The sequence below is a fragment of the Dasypus novemcinctus genome, chromosome 18 (assembly GCF_030445035.2).
Source record: "Dasypus novemcinctus isolate mDasNov1 chromosome 18, mDasNov1.1.hap2, whole genome shotgun sequence".
Classification (NCBI taxonomy): domain Eukaryota; kingdom Metazoa; phylum Chordata; class Mammalia; order Cingulata; family Dasypodidae; genus Dasypus; species Dasypus novemcinctus.
In genome coordinates this window covers 87,025,775-87,048,595 of record NC_080690.1, presented here as the reverse complement: position 1 = coordinate 87,048,595, position 22,821 = coordinate 87,025,775, and the positions used below count along the sequence as shown (strand labels likewise).

Here is a 22,821-nt window from a genome sequence, read left to right as displayed (position 1 = left end):
GCCACTGGAGGGTGAGTTAGGAGTGACCCCAGTGTATTTTTATTTTAAAAAGATTCTCTCCTTTAAAGAGTGTTCTAGGTACTATTTCTTTGTAACAAACCGCCCTAAAGTTTAGTGGCATGAACACCACCATTTTCCCATGCTGATGGTTTCTGTGGGTCAGGAATTTGGAAAGGGCACAACAGGGATGGCTCGTCTCTGCTTCACGATGTTGGAGGTCTCAGCTGGGAATACCTGAAGGCTGAAGTGCCTCGAGGGCTGGGGGTAGGGTGGAGGGTGGGATGGAATCACCTGAAGACTTGTTGAGGTTGGGAGGACTCAAGAGACCTTCTGTGGCTTGGGCATCCTCACTGCATGGCAGGTTCTGGGTAGTCGGACTTCTTTCATGGCATCTCACAGCTTCAGGACCAAGTATTTGGGACAACAGGTGGAAGCTGCATGTTTCTGACTTAGCCTCAGGAATGGTCTCCATTTGTCATTTTAACTTGAGGCGCAGAAATGTGTTCCCCACTTTCAGTTTTCCTTGCTGATCTTTTACTTTTGTGCCAATAATCAAGAAATCAGCACATATACCATGTAAACCACTCCTCTGAAGTCAGGAGTTCATCTGACCCTGCAGTTTTTCTGATACCCTAGAGGTAACTTCCTCAACTCCCCTCCACTGACTGGGCACCAGCGGGGGAGGCTCATCCCCTCCCCCCCTCCCCCCCCCCACTCCCCCCCCCGTTTAGGAGAGAAAGGTGTTTTCCCAACTCCATGCTGGGATTCCCATGGGTAGCACTGGGAGGGTCTGTGTGAGGAAGGGCTGAGCGGGAAGGTCCGTTTCTTGGATACGACCCTGATCTAGTATTTTTCTAAAAGACTGTGGAAGAGCACAAATCCACTGGCTCAGTAAGGTTCTATTTTGACTGAGTTGAACTGGAATAGAGGAGGCTTTCCAGATGGAATGTTGTATGGTAAGAATAATATCCCCAGAGAGCCTGAAATATGCACAACCAGTTCCTTTGGGGTAGGAGCCTGTCCTACCATTGACTTAAAGAAGCCGTTATCCCAGACATCCGGTTCCTTAAAGGCAAGAAGCAACACAAAGGCAAAGGCACAGAGAAAGGGAGAAGGTTGGATGTACTAAAGGGAGGGAGGACCAAAGAGCAGACCAAAGGACCAAGGCTTCTAAGCTGTACCCCCTAGAAATGTGCTCTAAGTGTAAAATACACACTAGATTTCAAAGACTCAATGCACAAAAAATGGAAAGTATCTTGTTAATTTTTTTATACTGATTACATGTAGAGATGATAATGTTTTGGATATATAGGGATGAACATCATTAATTTCACCTTTTTCTTTAGATTGCTACTAGAAAATTTAAAGTTACTTATGTGCTTGCTATACTTATGTGCACTGCTATACACGATTTACCCTGATTTTGTTAAGTGGCGTTTAAATGGACTCTGAAACTAAGGAAGCATTCCACAAGCATACTAAGGAACAGTATTCAAAGACTATTTGCAAAATGGTACTCTCAAGAGAAATTTCAAGTTCATTGTGAATTTAAATCCTGACATTTTGATTAGGAAAACCAAATTAAGATAATCACAACTCATGGTTGATGATCAAAAGGAGCCAATGCAATTTAACTATGGGTTCTAATGAAGGTGTGAGTCACTGTTTATAGGTCCTGGTTGGCAGGAATGGGGGGACAGGTCAGGAAGCCTATGGAGATGGATTAGTAATGGGGGTCCCAGTGAGTACTTAACGTGTATATGCACACATCTGTCCACATGTGTTTCTGTATATGGATTCAGGGTTCAGTTAAATACTATGGGCTGTCAAGTTAAATTGTGTGAAATCAAAAGCTTACTAAAACACCAGGATGAAGAATTGATGGAAAAAATAGTTCAGTAGAAGATTAACTTGTACATTTCCTAGAACAGATAAATGTGAAATAAGGTTCCAACATGGAGATGCTATTGCATCTGGATGAGATGGTGGGTTAACAAAGGAAACATCTACCCCTTTTTGTAAAACAGCAACATCTGCATTGCTAATGCCCATACATCCTGTGGAGAAATTTATAAAACAGGGCAGCAAAAGTCATCCCAGAATCTGTGAGACTCCATGGAAATATCTCTACATTTCCTCAAGTCTTCCCATACAGATCTTTTCAATTGCATTGTATATAAAGATTTATTGCAAAAATAATGCAGATGACAAACTTGAAATCTCTTTACTGTACTTATCATATGGGATTCAAATCTCTGAGTATGGTTGCCATGTGCCCTGACCAAACAATTTACACACAAATCAGAAAACTTTGTACTGAGACAGCTGAATTTTGGTGGCGATTCCCTATGCACTCTTGGTGCTAGAACATACCCTGCCATATTGATTTCTGGGAAAATTAGAATCAGCTTGCACTATTTTTAAGCACTGCCCCCACCCCCACCCCTGAATGTAATATGCAGTAATGATAATTCTGACTTCTTTTGGATCTTTGTATGAAAGGCATTTTTGGGGTTCCTCACCAATCTGAAAGGTCTGGTTTGGAATATGGTGGACCCTTGGACAGAAGCCATTCCCATTGGTTCTGGTTCTCTCTTTTATAGGTTCTATTAGTTGGAACTCATGGCTGAAGGATCTCAACATTGATTATCTCCACATTTCCCCACTGTCTGGACAATCTGTAATCACTGGCAATCCCACAACTGTTCCCATCAATGTGAACTCTGAGGGTGACTGAAGGGTGTACAGTATGTGAAGGTTTGTATATAAATGTGTTTGTGTTGTTTCTCACCATTATGACTAGGTCAAGTTCAGTCATGGAGGAGCTTTGGCTTAAGGCTTTCCCATGTCCCCAGCACTCGTGGGTGGGTCTACCCAGTGTGAGTCCTCTGGTGCTTGGTAAGGGAGGAGCTGTGTGTGAAGGCTTTCCCACAGTCCCTGCACGCATATGGCTTCTCTCCTGTGTGGATCCTCCGGTGCTGAGTGAGGTGGGTGCTCTGCCTGAAGGACTTTCCACAGTCCTGACATTCGTAGGGCTTTTCCCCAGTGTGGGTCCTCTCGTGTTGGCTGAGTGATGAGCTGTGGCTGAAGGACTTTCCACACTCGTTGCATCCATAGGGCTTCTCCTTGGTGTGGATCCTCTGGTGCTCTATGAGAAGGGAGCTCTGGCTGAAGGCTCTGCCACACTCATGGCACTCGTAGGGCTTCTCTCCGGTGTGGATGCGCTGGTGCTGAATGAGGGGGGCAAGCTGGCTGAAAGCTCGGCCACACTCGTGACACTCGTAGGGCTTCTCTCCGGTGTGGATGCGCTGATGCTTGGTTAGAGAGGAGCTGTGGCTGAAGGCCTTTCCACAGTCAGGACACTCGTAGGGCTTCTCTCCGGTGTGGATCCTCTGGTGCTGGGTGAGGTGCGTGCTCTGCCGGAAGGCCTTCCCACACTGGCTGCACTCGTAGGGCTTCTCGCCTGTGTGTGTCCGCTCGTGCTGGCTGAGCGACGAGCTGTGACTAAAGGTTTTCCCACACTCATTGCAGCCATAGGGCTTCTCGCCAGTGTGGATCCTGCGGTGCTCAGTCAGCAGAGTGCTCTGGCTGAAGGCCTTCCCACATTCGCTGCACTCGTAGGGCTTCTCGCCCGTGTGGGTCCGCTGGTGCTGGATGAGCGGTGTGATCTGGGTGAAGGCCTTGCCGCAGGCGTGGCACTCATAGGGCTTCTCCCCAGTGTGGATTCGCTGGTGTTTGGTCAAGGACGAGCTGTGGCTGAAGGCCTTGCCACACTCTCCACACTGATAGGGCTTCTCCCCAGTGTGGACACGGAGGTGCTGGGTGAGGTGGATGCTCTGCCGGAAGGCCTTCCCACACTGGCTGCACTCGTAGGGCTTCTCGCCCGTGTGCGTCCGCTCGTGCTGGCTGAAGGAGGACCGAAAGCTGAAGGCCTTGCCGCACTCGCTGCACTCATAGGGCTTCTCCCCCGTGTGCGTTCTCTGGTGCTGGATCAGCGGGGCGATCTGGCTGAAAGTCCTCCCACACCGACTGCACTCATAGGGCTTCTCCCCGGTGTGGATTCTCTGGTGTTTGGTAAGTGCTGAGCTGTTTCGGAAGCCTTTTCCACATTCCTGACATTCATATGGTCTCTCTCCAGTGTGTGTTCGTTGGTGTTCACCGAGCGTGGAGCTGTGACTAAAGGCCTTTCCACATTCCTGACATTCATAGGGCTTCTTTTTTGCATAGGTTTTTTGGTGTGCATTTACGTTTGAGTCTAATCTCTGTCTTTTTCTATGTGTCTCCCACACGCGGGGGCCTCGACTTTCAGGAGTCATTGGGTGCGTTGGGAGATCGGGGCTCAGACTCCAGTTTTCCCCAAACCCATTCTCCTGCTGCTGCTCCCGAGTGAAGGCCGCCTGCATCACAGGGCTGTCTGGGCTCTCATGACTCCACTCCTGGCAGCCCCTGGTGTCTTCACCCCTGGAGAACCACAGGCCGTCCCACAGGAGGCATTCTATCAGGACACTGCCTCGCCTTGGGGCTGACAATTTGCTTTCAGGTCTAATTTCCAAGCCTTAAAAAAATAAAAAGTGAAATGTCCCTTAGTCCCTCTTCTGGGGGAAGAAAGGGTTTGCAGTGGGGAAGTGGGAACAGGAGATTAAAATGGATGCTTTAAAAATGTTCAAGACATAAATGGCTTTAACCATTTTGAAACATGGATTTAAAAACTGGGAAGGAACGGAAGGGGGAATGAAATGAAGGGAGGGGGTGGAAGAGGCAAAGATGGAATTTGCAAGGGGAGGGCAGGGAAGGCTGGGAGAGGCTGCCCAGGAGTGAGCATTCCAGGAAAGAGCAGCAGATGCCCCAGGCTTGGAAGGGGAGAGCGTGGATTGGCCCTGGCTAGACCAGCCTTCATGGAGGAACAGCCGCCACGTGGGGAGGGCCACCCAGCCCAGCGCTCCATGGTGGAGACCCAGTTTCTTGGAGGCATCTCACTGTTCTACCATCACACCCCAGTTGTAAAGAAATCCATCAGCTCCCCCAAACTGGAAATAGCCAAAGTGTCCATCAGCAGAGAATGTTTATTAGAGTATTTTTAACTGGTTTGCTGTGTCTGTCTCACTAACTGGGAGCCCCCTCCACCCCATGTCACCACTGTATATCCACAGCAGAACCTCAATAATGGGTAGGAACAAACAAATGAATGCATGAACCCATTCTCTCATCCTCCTCCTTCCTGGCAGGATGGCCGCTTTGCCTTCTCTGCAGATTGGCCTGAAGGTGTGATGTAGGCAATTTCCCAGGATATGTCATTCTCCAATGAAATGTTTAAAAAAAAAAAAAGTAAAGTTGGGTGTGGTAAACAGAACAGTGGCCCCCCAAAGATGTCTATATCTTAACCCCCAGAACTTCTGACCTCATAGAGCCAGGAGGAATTAAGGTAGTAGATGAGATGGGGAAGTTCCTAATCAGCTGATGTTAAGAGAGGGAGCGTGTCCTGGATTATCCAGGTGGACCCAATGCAGTAAGAGGGTTCTTAAATGAGGAGGAGGAAGGCAGGAGCCAGAGGCAGAGAGATGGCAGTGAGAAAGACTCTCCTGGCCATGACCGGCTTTGAGGATGGGAGAAGGGGCCATGAGCCAAGAAAAACAGTGGCCTCCACAAGCTGAGAAAGGCAAGATGGACCCTCCCCTAGAGCCTCCAGCAGGAACAGCCCTGCTGACACTTGACCTTATCCAGTGAGACCCTTTCAGACTTCTGACCCTCAGAGCCAGAAGGTGATAAGCTGGTGTCGTTTTCAACCACTAACTTGGTAGTTCTTCGTTACAGCAGACGTAGGAAGCTAATACCAGGTATGGGATGGTTGCTGTGTGAGGCTGGTGGACCCTGTTATGATCCCTGAGTGGCTGCAAGGACCGTCCTTGTGGTAACAGCCCTGATGTTCTTCAGGGACCCCTTGCCCTGCTCTGAGGTGGACATGTGGCCCAGCCTCCCCTCCCCCCCCCCACAGCAGCTGTCCCTCTTGGGCCCGGTGATGGTGGCGTGGGCCACTGCTTGCACAGGGTCAGGGCCTGATGCCAGCAGGAGATTGCCCAGCAGCACGCACTTCCCACAGAGCCCTGTCCACCTGGGTGTCCCCATCACCAGGGCCCTTTCTGCCCCACGTGGAGGAGCTCGAGCACCGTGCTCCCCTGGCCCTTGGAGAGCTCCAGCCATACTGGGCAGGGCCCTTCTGCTCCCTCTAGCCTCTGGAACCCCCCCCCCATGCCATTCACCCTACTGGCCCTTGCTGCCCCCTGCTGGTCTCCTCCTCCTTGACGACAGATCCCCTGTCATCACTCCCTTTCCCAGCACCAACGCTGACGGGCCCACCTCACATCTGGCAGTGTCCAGGCTCTGGGCTTGTATGCAGCTGCCCCTGGCGCCCACTACCTGCTGTCCCCAAGAGGGTCCGGGCTTGCCCCTCCTCCCCATGTCACTGAGAGGGGGGTGTCGGTGCAGAGAACAACAGCATTTTACATGCTGGCAGAAGGTGGGGTCACAGTGATGAGCTGGGCCTTTGGCCACACCTTTTACGAGTGCATTTCAATCCTCACAGCAACCTGAGGCAGCTGTGAGCATTTCCACCATTCCCGATGTGCAGAATAGGCCCAGGGATGCGCATCAGGGCTGCACCCATGGCCAGGCCATGTGGTCCCACACCACTAGGTCCACAGGCACAGGAAGGGCCAGCAGCGAGGCTCATGCCCTGTCCTTCAGTTCCCCACTCCTGCATTCAGCATCCAGGGAACGCCTGTTGGGCACAGAGCACCATGGTGTCTCCATCCTCTCCCTCCTAAGGAAATCCCTTCAAAGCTGCCCCGACCCAGGCAGCACCCATCCAGCCCTCCGCCCTCCGCCTGCCTGTGCTGGCTACGGCCTCCTGCTGGGCCCTCTGCCTCCGCCTTTAGCACCCACTGCCTTCTCCAGGGGGCCAGAGGGGCTGGTAAAGGCCCACGCTGCATCCTAGCTCCACTCTGCACAGAACTCATGGCCCCAGAGACTTACAGCAAAATCTGAATTCCCCACCATGGCCCACAAGGCCCAGTACAACCTGCCCTTGCCCCTCACTTGCTCTGCTCCACCCCACAAGTGGAACAAACGGCCCCCACTCACCACCTGCCATGCCCGCCCCCGTCCTGGGCTGAGTGGACACCCTGCTCCTGGACACTGGGCTCAGCCACGTGACCTGCTTTGGTCAGCAGCTCATGGGTGGAGATGACAGGAGATAGCTCCACTGCCCTGCACCTCTGCCGTGGCCTGAAAAGGAGGTGCACAGGCTTGCCGGCTGGTGCCAGGGCAGGTGACATGAAGAACAGGACCACCAAGCTAGTGTGCAGGCACAAGGCAGAGCCACCCTGCGTCCACAACCCCAGACGACCCACGGGCTCATGAGCCATATATGATCTTTGGTTTAAACCACTGAGGTTAGAACACTTGTTACGCAGCACTAGATGACCAATACACCACCTCAGGGACTTTTGGTACCTGCTGCTCCTTCTTCTTGAAACACTGCTCCCTAGAGTGGCCTGCATTCTTCTCAGTCACCTCCCTGCTAATGCTATGCCCCTCCCGCCCCAGCCCCTACCTCATCGCCTGCTCTCCTTTCTCAACATTCATCACTACCTGTAATCATCCTGTTCACTGCTATGTTCCATCTGTTTATTGTAACCTCCCAACCCCCAGGGTAAGGACAGGGATGTGATCTCGCTCACAGCAAAGCAGGTGCCCAATGAGTGTCACTAGATGGCTGCATAATCAGTCTGCTGTGTGGAATCAGCAGGAGTGAGTGTAAGAACCCCGGAAGAGAGCATGGACGGGCTCTTCTCAGCCCTGCCGAGCTCCCCTCTCACCTGGGCACAGGACTGGAGGCGTCTGCCCCACTGCCCAGGGCTCTGCCCCTGCTGGCAGGGAGGTGAAGACCAGCTGGGGAGACCCAAGGAGCGGGGGTGTGCGTCCTAGCACCCTCCTTGGCCCAACCCCACACTCCACCCTGGCTCTTCCAGGGCAGCCAAGGCAGCTGCCTCTGTTGTTCCTCAGGGACCCCTGGCCTGTTCTCAGGCCCGGACCCCCAGCTCCAGGGTGGATATGTGGCCAGGCCTGGCCAGTCGAGCCCTGCCACCTGCCAACAAATGGCTGCTATGCGGGGGACTCGACAGCCAAACTGAGACCATCTAGGGACCTTTAATGGGGCCTAGGACACAGACTCTGTCTTCTCTGCTGGTCTCAGACCCCGGAGGGGCATCCTGTCACCCCCTGGAGGCCTGATGGGAACGGAGCCAGAGAGAAGGCCCAGAGCGAGGGGGCCGGGAAGGAGGCTCCTGGCAGGGCCGCAGGAAGACCTGGCTCTACCCTGATTTCTGCGGTTAAGGGACCGGTGTGTCGCATCGACCCATGTTCTTCTGCTTCCAGCACTTTCGAGTGGGGTGCATCGTCTGCGCCCAAACATCCTAACGGTTGTGTTGTACTCTAATAAAATGGTCAAAATTTTCCACTGGAGCCAAAATAAAACCTTCTCAGTGATGCTCCAGAGCAACAGAGAACTAGGGCTCCTGAAGCCCAAGACAGGGCCCAGGGCTGTCCCCAGACTTGACCCCAAAAGGAGGAGTCCATGTGGGGGCGGCGGCCAGGGGCACGGGCATGGCCTTACCCAGGGAGACCAGAAGCCCGAAGGTCTCCAGCATCACATCGCGGTACAGGGTCCTCTGGGCAGGCTCCAGCTGCCCCCACTCCTCCCGGGAGAAGTCCACAGCCACATCCGCAAAGGTCAGCTGCTCCTGGAATGTCACACACAAGCATCCTTGGTCAGGCCACGCCTGGCGCCGGTTGCAGCTGGTGGCAGCTGGTGAAGGGGCATCAGCCAAGAGGGCAGGACAGGGCTCTCTGGGCCCTGCTTTCCTGTGGGCCTGGGGCTGCCTGTGGGGGGAAACACCTGAGGAGCCGGCCTGTGTCCAGCAACTCAGCTGGAGAAGCAGTGCCGAGGAGGCAGCACCGAAGGGGCAAGCAGGCCCTGCCTGTTGGGACACCTGGAGTGGGGCTTTTGTGGAGGTGCCTTCAGAGCAGGCGTCTCTACCCAGGCAGGGGGAGCAGCTGGACAAAGGTCAAGCTGGACACCTGGCCCAAAATACCCGGACAGGTCTGAGATATAAACATAATGAACAAAACAAAGTCCCCAAAAGAAAATGAGATTCAAAGAAAAAGCTTGCAGTGGGCTGAGCTTACTAGTTCTGACACCAGCCCCCAGTCCGTCCGCTGGCACGAGCCTCCTACAGCTGATGACAAACCAGCATAAAGCACCCACTCATGACCTCATAGCTCTGGGGCCACAGCTCCAGCACAGCACGGCTGTGCCCTGGCTGGGTTCTCATCTGGAAGCTCTGGGGAGAACACCTGGCTGCTGGCAGACTTCATCTGCTTGAGGTTGAAGGGCTGAGATGCCCGTGTTCTTGCTAGCTGTCGGCAGAGGCCGTCTCAGCTCCGAGGACTGATCGCTCACAACTGGGTACCTACTCTCCTGCAGGCCAGGTGCCTCTCCTGCCACCAACTGGAGAAATCTCTCTGCTTTTAAAGGGCTCATATGATTACATCAGTTCCACCCAGATAACGTCTCTGTATTCTAAGGCCAATTATGCATATACAACTAATCATGGGAGCGGTGCCTCAGCATATTCAGGGGCTCTGGGATTACTCAGGATGCGTACATGGTAGGGGGGTAGGGGGAAATCTTAGGGCCCATCTTATAATTCTACCCCTCAAAACCCCCCAGAAAAAGGACTGATAATTAAATAAAAATGAATGCACTGCAAAAATCACCATAAACAAAACTGAAGAACAGACGGCCAATTGGGAAATATATATACAATGTGATGTACTCAAAGTACTAATTTCTCTCAATATATAAAAAGCTCCTACAAATCAGCAGGACAGAAGCCAACCTAACAACCAGATGATGAATGACGGCATGCACTGGGAGGCGCCCCTTTTCTTGGGGAAGGGAAGACACCACCTGCGCAGTCTCTGCTGACCCGAGTTGGTTGCGATTGAGCAGGGAGGCCTGTGCCTGGCCAGTGAGGAGCGACAAGCAGAACGGCTGACATGTACGGAGCACTTGCATTGAGCTGCACACTGGATTCAGTGGTTAATGGTACGCCTGGCCCCAGCCTGGCAGCGCTTCCAGCCTGGTGCTAAATGGTACCTCTCCAGGCAGAGCCCTGTGTGTAGAGTCACCAAGGCAGGCACAAGGCCATGGTGGTCAGTGTCAGTGACAATACAGGCAACAAGAATCCTGACTTCCCTGCGCTGGCACTGTCCCCGACTCACAGGAAGGGGGGTCCCTTGCTGGCCCACCCAGTCTGGGTTGAGCCTCTAGCCAGCACCCTCCTGGGCTCATTTTGGGATAAATCAATGTAAATGGACACTACAGGGAGTGTTGAGCCTGATGTTTTCCACTGTCCTGGGAAGATGATGACAGCAAACCAGGAATCCACATGAATGCCACAGAAAACACCTACAGCTGCGAGATAATGTGTGCAGACCGGCTGCTGAAGCGTCCAGCAGGGGAATCTGGGACTGACTTGTGGACCAGGTCCAGACATAGAAGCGACAACAATTCAGTATTCAATGGGCCACGATGAAGGGAAGCCAGAAAGAAATGAAATTTTAAAGAGATGACAATTGGTTCAAAAATATCCTATGTGAGGGCAAGTGGATGTGGCACAACCAACTAGGCTCTTGTCTACCATATAGGAGGTCCAGCGTTCGATGCCCAGGGCTTCCTGGTGAAGGTGAGCTGGACCGTTGGCAAGCTGGCCCATGTGGAGTACTGGCCCATGCAGAGTGCTGGCCCATTCAGGAATGCTGGCCTGCATGGAGTGCCGCTCTGTGCAGGAGTGCCGCCCCGCGCAGGAGTGCCGCACCACGCAGGAGTGCCGCACCACGCAGGAGTGCTGCCCCATGCAGGAGTGCCGCCCCACGCAGAGAGCTGGCAAAGCAAGATGATGCAACAGAAAGAGACACAGAGAAGAGATGATAAGAGATGCAGCAGACCAGAGAGCTGAGGTGGTGCAAGAGAATGACTGCCTCTTTCCCAATCCAGAAGGTCCCAGGATCAGTTCCTGGAGCCACCTAATGAGAATACAAGCAGACACAGAACACAAAGCGAATGGACACAGAGAGCAGACAACGAGGGGAATGGGGGGGGGGGCGGGGAATAAATAATCTAAATATATATATATATATAAATGGCAAGAAAAGGAAATAGTGGTCACCGCAGGTAAAAATCTCCAACAGATCAATAGAATATAGAAGGCAAACAACAGGACAGAATACTTGGCCCTTCAGAGAAGAGGATGAGTTAACACAACTTGTGCAAAACCACTTCCCATCCCCAGTGACCAAGGAATGACTTTGAGGCTCCATTCTGTGTCAGAAAGTCCCACTGAAGGGAAGTGGACTTGGCCCAGTGGATAGGGCGTCCATCTACCACACGGGAGGTCCGCAGTTCCAACCCCAGGCCTCCTTGACCCATGTGGAGCTGGCCCATGCGCAGTGCTGATGCGCACAAGGAGTGCTGTGCCACCAGGGGTGTCCCCGCATAGGTGAACCCCATGCACAAGGAGTGCACCCCATAAAGAGAGCCGCCCAGCATGAAAGAAAGTGCAGCCTGCCCAGGAATGGCGCCCTACACACGGAGAGCTGACACAACAAGATGACGCAAAAAAAAAAACACACAGATTCCTGAGCCGCTGACAACAGAAGCGGACAAAAAGAAGAATACGCAGTAAATGGACACAGAGAACAGACAACTGGGGTGAGGGAGGGGGAAAAGAGGAGATAAATAAATAAAATAAATCTTAAAAAAAAAAAAAGTCCCACTGTCAGTGGGACCAACAGGGCCTTTTAGAGGAGGTGAGTCTGATCTAGAGGACAAGCAGCTGGCCAACACTTTCTCCTAGCAGGGGACATGGCAAGGGCAAAGGCCCTGGGGCCAAAACAAGCCTGGCAGGGACCGCAGGACAGGGCCTGCAGAGGGCCCTGGGAGACCAAGCGAGAAGGTGGTGGTGTACTCACCCGGGCCCCAGTGGCGAGGAGCCCAGCAGTCATTCCCTCCTCCTCTGGCCTCTCATGGGAATGGCCAGCTCCTCTGTGGGCAGCTCTGGGGGGAGAGGGGATGTGAGGGGATGTGAGGCACTGGGCCAGTCCCTGTCCCGAGCGTGGCCTCAGGAGCCCAGGCCGTAACTAACAGTGGTGAGACCTCAGCTGGCCTTCTCTGAACACCTGCTGTGGGCCCAGTGCTCTTCTGGGTGTGTTCAGACGATCTTGCATTCTCCTACCCCTGCCACAGATGGGGAAACTAAGGCCCAGGGTAACTGAGGGGGTGCAGCCGACTTCCAGGTGATGACAACCTGTGTAGTTATGAGAGCCACGCTCCCCTGGGACACCCTTCTGTAAACCCAGTTGGTAACAGCTGTGTGGCCCACAGGGTTGCCTGGGGCTTACCTGGATGAAGACTTGAGAAGGGCTAACAAGAGCCCAGAAACAGCAGCTAGATGGGGGTGACTGTTGTCAGGAGAAGCATCTACTTGGCTCCTACTCCATGCAAGGCTCTGTTGCCAGAGGTTTTCAGGCTTACCTCCCTGGCTGAGTTCCCAAGTGAAACTCTCAGGCTAAAAGAGTTCCCCTTGTGTTCCCTCCGTGCCCTCCTGTGATGACACTGCCTTTGTGCCCCCCTCCCTCCCCATCCCCTCCTGTTTTCCTGGCATTTTCCAGGCTCAGGCGTCATCTTCTTCAGTTACGCGTTTGTGGGTTTCCTGTGCTCCTCCTGCACTCGCCTGCAGCTCCAGGGGGCAGAGGCCGTTTCGGAGGCCTCCCCGGAGGGCCTCGGGCCAAGGATGGGGCCTGCACCCAAACCACGCTGGAGGCACGTTTGCGGCGGTGCCCCGACGCCGGCCGCCCAGGTCAGAAGGCGCTCCCGGGGCCCCGGCCCCTCCTCGCCGACCCTGAGACACCCCCAAAGCCGTGCCCCGCCCACTCGGCCCGCCTCTCCCACGCCCCCCCTCCCTCCGAGAGCAAAGGGGGCTCGGGCCCGACCCGCGAGGTTGCGAACACGCCCTGGCAGGGGTTCCGGGGCACACCCCGGCTCCGCGCCTGACTCGGCCTCCCCGTCCGGGTCGGGCGGGTCGACCCCACTTACCCGCCGCGGCGGGTAGGACAAAGGCCGCGGCTGCCTGCGACCCAGTCTGCGCCTACACGGGGGGGGGCGTCGAACTACAACTCCCAGAGGGCCGCGCGCGCGCTTCGGGGCTCTTCCACGCTCTCTAGGACTCTCCCAGGACTCCGGGGCCGAGGTAGCGGGGGTCGAGGTGCTCCCGGTTCCTACCCTCTCCCTACCGCGCTCACCCGCGGGATGGCAGGGCGAAGGCCGAGGCCGCCAGCGACCTGGTCTGCGCCTGCGCGGGGGCACACCGTACTACAACTCCCAGAGGGCCGCGCGCAGCCCCGCGCGCCTGCCCCGCCCGCCGTCAGGTGGCGCTGCGGCGCGGGTTCAGGTTTCCCAGCGCGCGGGCTTGCTCTGGCCAGGGCCGTCGAGGACTCGGGACGCGGGCAGGCCCCGACCAGCCCGCAGCGGCGAGGGCCTCGGAGTGTTGCAGGGGGCGCGGCCGCGAGGAGGCCGCGCGAGGGCCTCGTGTGTTCCGGAACAGCTCCCTGTGTTCACAGCGGGGGCTGCGCCGCCAACTAAAACGGAAAGAAAAACGCAGAATTGGAAGCGAACGTTCAGGAACCAGACGTGGCTCAAGCGACCGGCTTCCGTCCACCCGGGCTGGATCCCGGCCCCCTGGGAAAGGCTGCCAGGCCTGCGCCGCGAGCCACGAGCAAGATGACGCAACGCCAGGAGAGCTGCTGCAGCACCAGGAGCTGAGGTGGCGCCGCCACAGGGAACCTCTCCACACCCAGGGCCCCAGGATCAATCCCGGTGAAGCCCAGAGGAGGACACGAGAGAGAAGACGAAGAAGAAAGGGACGAGAGCAGGAAGGGACACCCCAGGAGCCCAGACACAAGAGCCCGTGGCAGTCACCACATCCTCTGTGCCCTGAATGGCTCCCGGGGTAGGTTTGTTACGTGGTTATAAGCAGCACCACTTACCAGGCACCTCCAGCTCCTTGGGGCTGCTTTCCATCTTGCTGCGCAGTTGTCGGAGTTGTGCATTTGAACAGCAGCTTTGCTGGATGAGGGGGTGGCCCGGCAAACACGGCGCACCCCGCGGCCCCAGGCCCTCAGCCCGGTCCAGCCAGCGGGGCCTCCAGGGCCACAGGGTGCTTGAGAAGCAGCAGGCAGGGCCGCTGTAGGGGACGGCTTCTCCAAGGACGGGGGGCCCTGGGGCCTGCGGCCGCGCCCAGCTGGGCCCAGGGTGGGGGGCTCAGGCGGAAGGGCCCCTCCCGAGCGGGGGCAACCCGGAGGACCAGGCGCCCCCTCTGCCTGCTGGTCTGAGGGCCGAGTGGGGCCGGGGGCCAGCCCAGGGTCGGCCCCACTCTTCCACAGCGAGGTGTGTTCCAGGCCTGAGACTCGGCTGGGGAGGGGCCCCCCATGTGCGTCTCCCTGGGGGGCCCGGAGGGCCCCTCCCCCAAGCAGCGGAGCCCTCCTCGCCGCTGTCCTGTTGTTCTTGAAGATGAGGCAGTCTTGGAGGTCTTAGGTGACCTGCTGGCTCCCGCTGACCCTCCACTGCCCCACTGTCCCAGGGCTGCCCCCACTCCTGCTTGCGTGCACGGGCGCTGGGCGCTTGCACTCCTGGACCCTGGCCGCGCGGCAGCGGGGAGGACGGCCACACCCGTCCCTCCAGAGCTCGCTGCGGGGCCCCAGTCGGCAACGTCCCGCGGGTTGGCCTGGCCCAGGCTGCTGAGCTGGGGGGGGGGGGGTCTGGGGAAAGCTCTGGGAGGGTGGGAGGGCATCAGCAGCAGCAGAGGGGGAGGTGTCGACCGGGTGGGGCGCAGGATAGGAGGTGTGAGGTGTGCGGGGGCTGGGGTGCCGCCAGCTGGGGGGCGCAGGAGCCATCTCTGTCTGGGCTGAGAGGAGTCGAGCTTCCCAACAGGGGCCTCTGTAGCCTCACCTGTAGCCCCACCTGTAGGCTCACCTGTGCCAGCCTCCAGGGCCCCCTTGCTCCTGCAGCCTCCTTCTGTCCACCCTGGGCCTGGCCTGCCCATTCACATTGGGGGATTGAGACCCTGGTCCTGGGGATGGAACTGGGGGTGGCTGCTGGGGTGGGGTGCCCAGGGCCCCAAGTTCTCCATCCCCACTGTTGGTTGGGGGGCTTCTGGGTGAGGCGTGGGGTTCACCCCTGCATCTCCTTCGCAAAGCCTGCGGCTGGGCCCCTTCCCTCGCTGTGCCCCCCGCCCTCAACTTCAGCCCTCAGCCTGGCTGCACACCTCAGTCGCCCACCCACCGAGCCTGGAAGGGGCGCCTCGGCCTCTGCCCTGGGGTAGCGGGGCCAGCTCGGCGGTCGCCCCGCCAACGTCCCCAGAAGATTCGGCTGCCAAATGCACATCCCCAGGGTGCTGTCAGCAGGCTGGCACTTAACTTAGCAGGCCCTTGTTTCAAGGTGGCAACAGCGGGGCATTAAAGTTCCTTCCATTGTTTTTGGCCTTTTGGCCGAGGTCAGGTACAAGCAGCTATTTCCCACTGAGAGCCTAGAACAGGACAATCGAGAGCCACTCGTTTGTCTTCACGTGTGTGAGACAGAGAGGTCTGCACAGGCGAGCCGGGCGCGACGGGCCCGGGTATGGGTCTCTGCCAGGTGCGCGGAGGTCCTTTGGTGGACAGGCTCTTTTGCAGGGGGGCGGCGGAGCTGTTACTCCTCTGCCGCTTGTTTTTGGTTAGATGTCTGTTTCCTGTGGTTGGCAAGAAACTGAACAGTGAAAACTGTCTTCAGCCAGGAGCATGATGCATACTGGAGGACCTGAGAAACCAGCAGGCAGCCGTGGGGGCAAAGAAGCCACCCTCGGCTTCAGGGGACAGGAGGGATGGGCTTTGTTTTGTGGGACATATTCTCTTTTTCAAGTGCCTCCTTTCCTTCCTTTAACTTAATTTTTCCATTATCACATAGTAAAATCGATGTACGTGTATGTATGTGCATGTACAAGACTGAATTTTCACACGTGTGATCCATGAAACCCCCACCGCCCTAAAATGACCCCCTCGTGCTGCCCTTTATAGTCACACCCTTCCCCTCCCATAACCCTGCCTGGCAAACACGGTCTCTTTTCTGTCACTCTAATTTTGCCTTTTCCAGAACACCATATACAAATCACAGTACAGAAACTTTTGTGTTTTTCTTGAGGTACCAGGCCCAGGGACTGAACCCAGGACCTCGTATGTGGGGAGCTGGCGCTCTACCCAGAACCTCTTAAAACTGCCCTTTTTCACTCTGTAATGCCCTAGAGACCCAGCCAGTTTGTTGCATGGATCAATAATAGTTCATGCCTTTCTACTGCTGGGTGGCATTTCAGTGGAAGCAGGTACCACTAATTGCTTATCCATCCACCACTGAAGAAATCTCTGGGTTGTTTCCAGGTTGAAACTATGACCAGTAAAGCTACCACAAACACTTATGTATGCGCATTCATCATATTTGGGTAAATTCTCCTGAGTGGGATTGCTGGGCCACATGTTATGTGTAGATTTAACCTTCTAAGAAATGGCCAAACCGTTTTCCAGAGTGACTGGACCATTTTACATTCCCACAGCAAGGTGTGCGGGACCCACTGCTCTGCATTCTTGCCAGCACTTGGCATTTCAACTCTTTTTAATCTTAGTCATTCTAGTAAGTGAGTAGTGGTATATCAATGGCTTTTTTAAAAAAGATTTATTTACTCTAGTTTTCTTCTTTAGCCCCTCCTCCCCCATGGTTCTCTCATCTGTCTGCTCATTGTTAGCTCACCTTCTCCCGGAGGCATAGGGATGGAACCTGGGACCTCCCATGTGGTAGGCAGGCGCCCAACTGGTTGAGCCACGTCTGCTTCCCTCATGATGGTTTTAGTTTGCCTTTCCTAAGTGGCTGGTGATGTTCATCGTCTTTTCATACGCTTATGGGGATTGTGTCCTTTTAAAAAGGAAAGCGTTCGGCTCCTGTCCCTTTCTCCTCAGCTGTGAACACAGAAAGCAGGTGGGAGGCAGCTGTGCTGGAGGCCATGGCAGGCAAGGGGAGGGCCAGGGAGGCACGGGTGGCCCCGGGACAGCTGCAGGCTGCTGGCAAGGGGATGCCCAGACTTAGGGGAGAAGGAAGGAGCCCGTGGGCTGAGGAGGGGTGGGGAGAGGCCGGTCACGGAGTCTGCTCCACGCGGAGGGGAGGAAAGGAGCTGTTGTCTTCTTCCCTGATTCGCCGTGGATGCTGGCTCTTCCACAGACTCCCTGGTTTTCAATGCCAGCCCCTGCTGGGCCTCTCCCGCCACTCTGAGCTCCAGTCCATGAGGATCCCCTCCGTTCTTGGCACACGCCACGGCCCTGTCTCATCTGCAGGCCTTCCATGCGGAGTTCCCACTGCCAGGGACGCCCCACACCCCCTCCCAGCCCCTTCAGGACGCCCAGGATTCGCCTGCAGGGGTGTTTGAGGGCTGGCGAGGCCCAGAGGGGCCTTGGCCCACAGAAATCCTCAGCGCTCCGGCCCTGGCCGTGCTAGCACGAGGCCAGGGGCACGCACGTGCCTGCTGTCCCCAGGCCCACGGCCGTTTGGGGTGGAACAGCTGGCGCCACGTTGCCGGCCCCTCCCCAGCCCATGACCCTCAGCCTGGCACTGGGTGAGGCTGTCAGTGCTTCCCAGGACACACCTGTCCCCCCACTCCTCAGTCAGCGCTGGGTGAGCCCACGAGCCCCTCCCAGGACACGCCTGTCCCCCCACTCCTCAGCCTGGCGCTGGGTGAGCCCACAAGTCCCTCCCAGGACACGCCTGTCCCCCCACTCCTCAGTCAGCGTTGGGTGAGCCCACGAGCCCCTCCCAGGACACGCCTGTCCCCCCACTCCTCAGCCTGGCGCTGGGTGAGCCCACGAGCCCCTCCCAGGACACGCCTGTCCCCCCACTCCTCAGCCTGGCGCTGGGTGAGCCCATGAGCCCCTCCCAGGACACAGCCTCCCCTGGCCAGCACCTAGCACCAGCAGGTTTGTGCGGTTTGTGGCTGAGTGAGAGGTGGTGGAGCCAGACTTGCTGGGTGCGCTGGGGACGGCCCCACACAGTCCCTTACAGGGAGGGTGGCATTTCCTGGGCACAGCCTGAAGGCCCCCAGGGAGACCAATACGAAAGAACAGGAGCGCCCACTGGCCCCATGCCCAGCTCAGAACCCTACTCTGGGACTCTCCCCACTGCTGCCAGGGGTAAGAAGGGGATGCCTGCTAATGGGTGTGGGGTTTCTTTTGGGGGTGATGAACATGTTCTGGAATTATACTGTGGTGAATGTACTAAGAACCACTGATTTTATGCATTAATGGGGAAATCGTATTGCAATTAAGCTATTTGAGAAGCAAACACAATAATCTGGAGTAATGTCACTGAAAATGGCAGAGGAGGGAATTCCAAGGATCCTTATCTCCACTAAAGCACCAATGAAGCTGGCAAAACCACTAGAATCTTCTTCGGGACTTTGGAATGTAATTTTAAAAACTTATAACTACAGGGGAACACTTTAGGAAGAAGTAAACTGTGGAGGTGATTTTACTTACCTGCTTACCATCCCCTATTCCTTGGGTTGCAAGCAGCTCTGGGGAGGTGACCTCTGTTCCTGGTGTGGCTTGCTGGTGCCAGACAGAATTGTGGCTGTTCATTCTGACCTTCCTGGCAGCTACCTGAGTGATAGGCTCCAGGGCTTGCCTTCATTTTACCCTCCTTGGAACTCCTTCAAGGCTGTGGCTTCCTGGGAGCATTTGTTGAAAACATTCAATCTCAGGTTCAGGGATTGAACCTGGGGCCTCAACCACTGAGCTGCACCCACTCCCCTGTTGGAAGCCTTAAAGGCATATACGGATGCAGCTTCCTGGTTCAAGGATAATAAGGCAAGTAGCAGATAGACCGAAGAGCCTATGAAGAAAGAGGTTGAGGAAGGAGATAAATGGGGGAATAAGCACTCTCGTGTATAAAAGGGAATATAAAAGGCCATGCACATACCCAGAGCTAGACATATGTTTAGAAAAGACCCATGATTAACATCAGCTTCCACCTCTGTCTGATATTTAGACTCTAAGAAGGAAGTGAAGGCTAAGGCAGAGTTATAAATGGCCTAGCTAAATGATGTGGGAGTGTGCCAGGTTAGAATCTATGTGCAAAGACTGCATATTGTTGTTTGTTTTTTCTTTTTTGGCTTCAAGCATTTAAGGAAATCTCTGCCAAATCACTAACTGACCATTAAGCTAACAGAACAGAGATTTTAGTGAGCACACATGAAAAAGAATACAGTCTTGGGAATTGGACTTGGCCCAGTGGATAGGGCATCCATCTACCACATGGGAGGTCTGTGGTTCAAACCCCGGGCCTCCTTGACCTGTGTGGAGCTCGCCCACACACAGTGCTGATGCACACAAGGAGTACCATGCCACACAGGGGTGCCCCCACATAGGGGAGCCCCATGTGCAAGGAGTACACCCTGTAAGGAGTGCTGCCCAGTGTGAAAGAAAGTGCAGCCTGCCCAAGAATGGTGCTGCACACATGGAGAGAGCTGACCCAAGATGACGCAACAAAAAGAAACACAGATTCCCATGCCACTGGCAACAAGTGGACAAAACCAAGAACATGCAGCAAATGGACACAGAGAACAGACAACGGGGGGGGGGGGGTAGGGGAGAGAAATAAATAAAAAATAAATCTTTAAAAAAAAAGAATACAGTCTTTATAAAAATAGTTGAGAAAAATCACTAAATAAACAAACTACAGCTACAACAAACAGCTACAACAAACCCTTGGGATAGGGAGAATAGAATCTCCACTATGACTACATTATAATGTTAACATTTTCCAATTTTCAACAACAACAAAAATGAGGCATGCAAATATGGCCCATTCACAGGAAAAAAGAGAAATAAAGAAAAATAAACAATGTATGTGCATGGAAGCACATACATATTGGACTTACTGGCAAAGGTTTTAAGTCAACTTAAATATGCACAAAGAACTAAAGGGAATTATGGATATAGAAACTAAGGAAAACCAGAAGAATGATATCTCACCAAATAGAAAATATCAATAAATAATTACAATCTGTAAAAGGAACGAAATAGAAATTTTGGAACTGTAAAGTACAATAACCAAAATGAAGAATTTGCCAAAGAGGTTCAATAGCAGATTTGAACGAGCAGAACAAAGAATCAGCAAACTCAAAGACAAGTCAGTTGAAATATTCCAGTCTGAGTAGCATAAAGAAAAAATAAAGAAAAATGAACAGAACCTAAGAGATGAGGGACAGAATCAAGCCTACCAACATATGCATATGGTATTTCCAGAAGAGAGAAAGAGGCAGAAAGAATACTTGAAGAAATAGTGGCCCAAACTTCCTGATTTCATGAAAGACATGAATCTATGCACACAAGAAGCTATGAACTCCAGAAAGGAAAACTCAAAAGAGAGATACACCAAGACACATAATAATCAAACTATTGAAAGACAAAGACAACTTTGAAAGCAGCTGGAGAGAAGTGACCAGCTTATTTCTCATCAGAAACCATGGAGGCTGTTTTAGTTTTCCAACTGTTAAAACAAATACTGTACAATGGATTAGCTAGAAGTCCAAAACCAGTGTCAGCAAGGTGGTGCTTTCTACCAGAAGATTGTGGTGTTCTGGGGCTGGCTGCTGACAAACCTTGGTCTTTACATTTTCTGTCACATGGGTGGCAGTTTGATATTGCTTATGAATTCCAAAAATATATACTGGGTTGTTTGTAAACTGGTCTGTCCCACTGGGCATATTAGATTATATTGGATCCAGAGTTGAATGATTAAGTCTTTAATTGGGCCACATTGGTAGGACATTGCATCCCCACCCCCTTGGTGGGCAGGGACTCACAGAGAAAATGACATGGCAGAAGAGTCAGTTGGAGTTTTGAGCTGGAGCCCAGGAAGTAAACACTCAGGAGGAGAACACAGAGGAATAGAGACAGCCCCACAGGTAGAGGCCCTGGGAAGAGAGATGAGCCATTCATCTGATAGTCTACAGCTGACCTCATGGAGAAAAGCAAGCCTGAGCCCAGAGAAAATTGAGCCCCTGGGACAGAGACAAAGCCTAGAGCCTGATGGCCTACAGCTGATATTGGAAGAAGCTGGGACCACAGAGCCTTAAAAGGAAGAGGAAGGCTGAATGTCAGCGGCCATCTTGCTGTGGCAACAGATTTTGGTGAGGAAAGTAACTTAAGTTTTATGGCCTGGTAACTGTAAGCTTCTACCCGAAATAAATACCCTTTATAAAAGCCAACAGATTTCTGGTATTTTGCATCAGCACCCCTTTGGCTGACTAATACATGTGGCAATGTCTTCTCTTTTCTCTTCTGGATCCCAAATGGGTTCCCACCCATAGGACCAGGGGTTGGGACCTGGACATGCCTTTTGTGCAGGACATGATTCAATCCCCAACTGAAGCCAAAAAGCAGTAGGATGATATATATAAAGTGCAGAAAGAGAAAACTGTCAACCAAGAATGCTATATCCAGCAAAACTATCCTTCAAAAATGAAGGAGAAATCAAGACAATTGAGATAAAGAGTTTGTTGCTAGCAGACCTGCCCTACTAGAAATAATAATAAGCAGAGTCCTTCAGGCTGAAATGAAAAGATATTGGACAATAACTCAAAGTCATATGAAAAATAAAGAACACAGATAAAGTTAACTCCTAGGTAAATATAAAAGTCAATATTATTGTATATTTGGTATACAACTTCTCTTTTTTCTTATATGATTTAAAAGAAAAATGGGTGAAACAATAATTACAAATCTATGTTGATGGAAAAATAATGTATAAAATGTAATTTGTGACCATAAAACATAAAGGGAGAGGAATGGAGCTCTATGGGAGAGTTGTATTCTACTGAAACAAAATTAGTATTTATTCAAACTAGTTTTATATAAATTTAGGATGTCAGTTGGAATCCCCAGGGTAACCACTAGGAAAATAACATAAAAGCATACAGAAAAAGAACTAACAAGGAAGTAAAAATGCTATACAATAAAAAAAATCAATTAAATGGAAAAGAAGAAAGTAACGGAGAACTTGAGAAACAAAAAAGATATAATATATAGACAAAATAAATACAGTAGTAAAATGACGGAAGTAAGTCCTTCCCAATCAGTGACTACTTTAAATGTAAATGAATTTAACTCTTCAATCAAAAGGCAGAACTTGGCAGAATGGATTTCAAAACAAAACAAAACATGATCCAAGTATATGCTGTCTATAACAGATTTGCTTTTGATCCAAGACACAAATAGGTTGAAAATGAAAAGATGAACAGATATATTCTATGGAAATAATAAACCAAAGAGAGCTGAGATGTCTATACTAAGATCAAATTAGACTTTAAGTTAAAAATTGTTAAAAGGGATAAATAAGGATATTATATATTGATAAAAGGGTCAATCCGTCAAGAAGATACAACAATTACAAACACACATACATCTCACAACAGGGCCCCAAAATATATGAAGGAGAAATGGACAGAATTGAAGGGGGAAATAGTGCTACAACAGTAAGTGGAGACTTCAATATCCTATTTTCAATAATGGATAGAACAACTAGAAAGAATATCAATAAGGAAATAGAGGACTTGAACAGCACTATCAATC

At 52.9% G+C, this 22,821-nt stretch overlaps 1 protein-coding gene and 1 long non-coding RNA gene across 7 annotated transcripts; one reads left to right on the top strand and one right to left on the bottom strand.

The window, feature by feature from the left end:
- Positions 1–1,247: 1,247 nt before the first annotated feature.
- Positions 1,248–13,494, bottom strand: LOC101441525 (zinc finger protein 135). Of its 6 annotated transcripts, none has more exons than XM_012522040.3 (4): positions 13,420–13,494; positions 12,091–12,175; positions 8,672–8,798; positions 1,248–4,555 (listed from the first exon to the last, which is right to left on the bottom strand). In XM_012522040.3, exons 2-4 carry the CDS (start codon positions 12,121–12,123, stop codon positions 2,871–2,873), a joined length of 1,845 nt encoding a protein of 614 aa, XP_012377494.3. In that variant the 5' UTR covers positions 12,124–12,175; positions 13,420–13,494; the 3' UTR covers positions 1,248–2,870. The 6 variants fall into 6 exon arrangements, with proteins under 6 accessions (XP_012377494.3, XP_058135443.1, XP_071065758.1 ...); XM_058279460.2 differs by having other exon boundaries at positions 13,214–13,467; XM_071209657.1 differs by lacking the exon at positions 12,091–12,175 and adding an exon at positions 12,520–12,626 and having other exon boundaries at positions 13,214–13,449.
- LOC131274233 (uncharacterized) lies at positions 13,355–22,214 on the top strand. Its single transcript, XR_009181442.1, has 2 exons — positions 13,355–14,126; positions 15,892–22,214. It is a non-coding gene; the product is annotated as an uncharacterized lncRNA (long non-coding RNA).
- The last annotated feature ends 607 nt before the right edge of the window (positions 22,215–22,821 follow it).

Excerpts from the sequence above, each read along its gene's own strand:
- LOC101441525 (XM_012522040.3), bottom strand. The coding sequence starts at position 12,123 with ATGACTGCTGGGCTCCTCGCCACTGGGGCCCGG. Across the intron at positions 8,799-12,090 it reads TCCTCGCCACTGGGGCCCGG|GAGCAGCTGACCTTTGCGGA; the intron begins GTGAGTACACCA and ends GTGACATTCCAG. Across the intron at positions 4,556-8,671 it reads CGGGCTTCTGGTCTCCCTGG|GCTTGGAAATTAGACCTGAA; the intron begins GTAAGGCCATGC and ends TATTTTTTTAAG.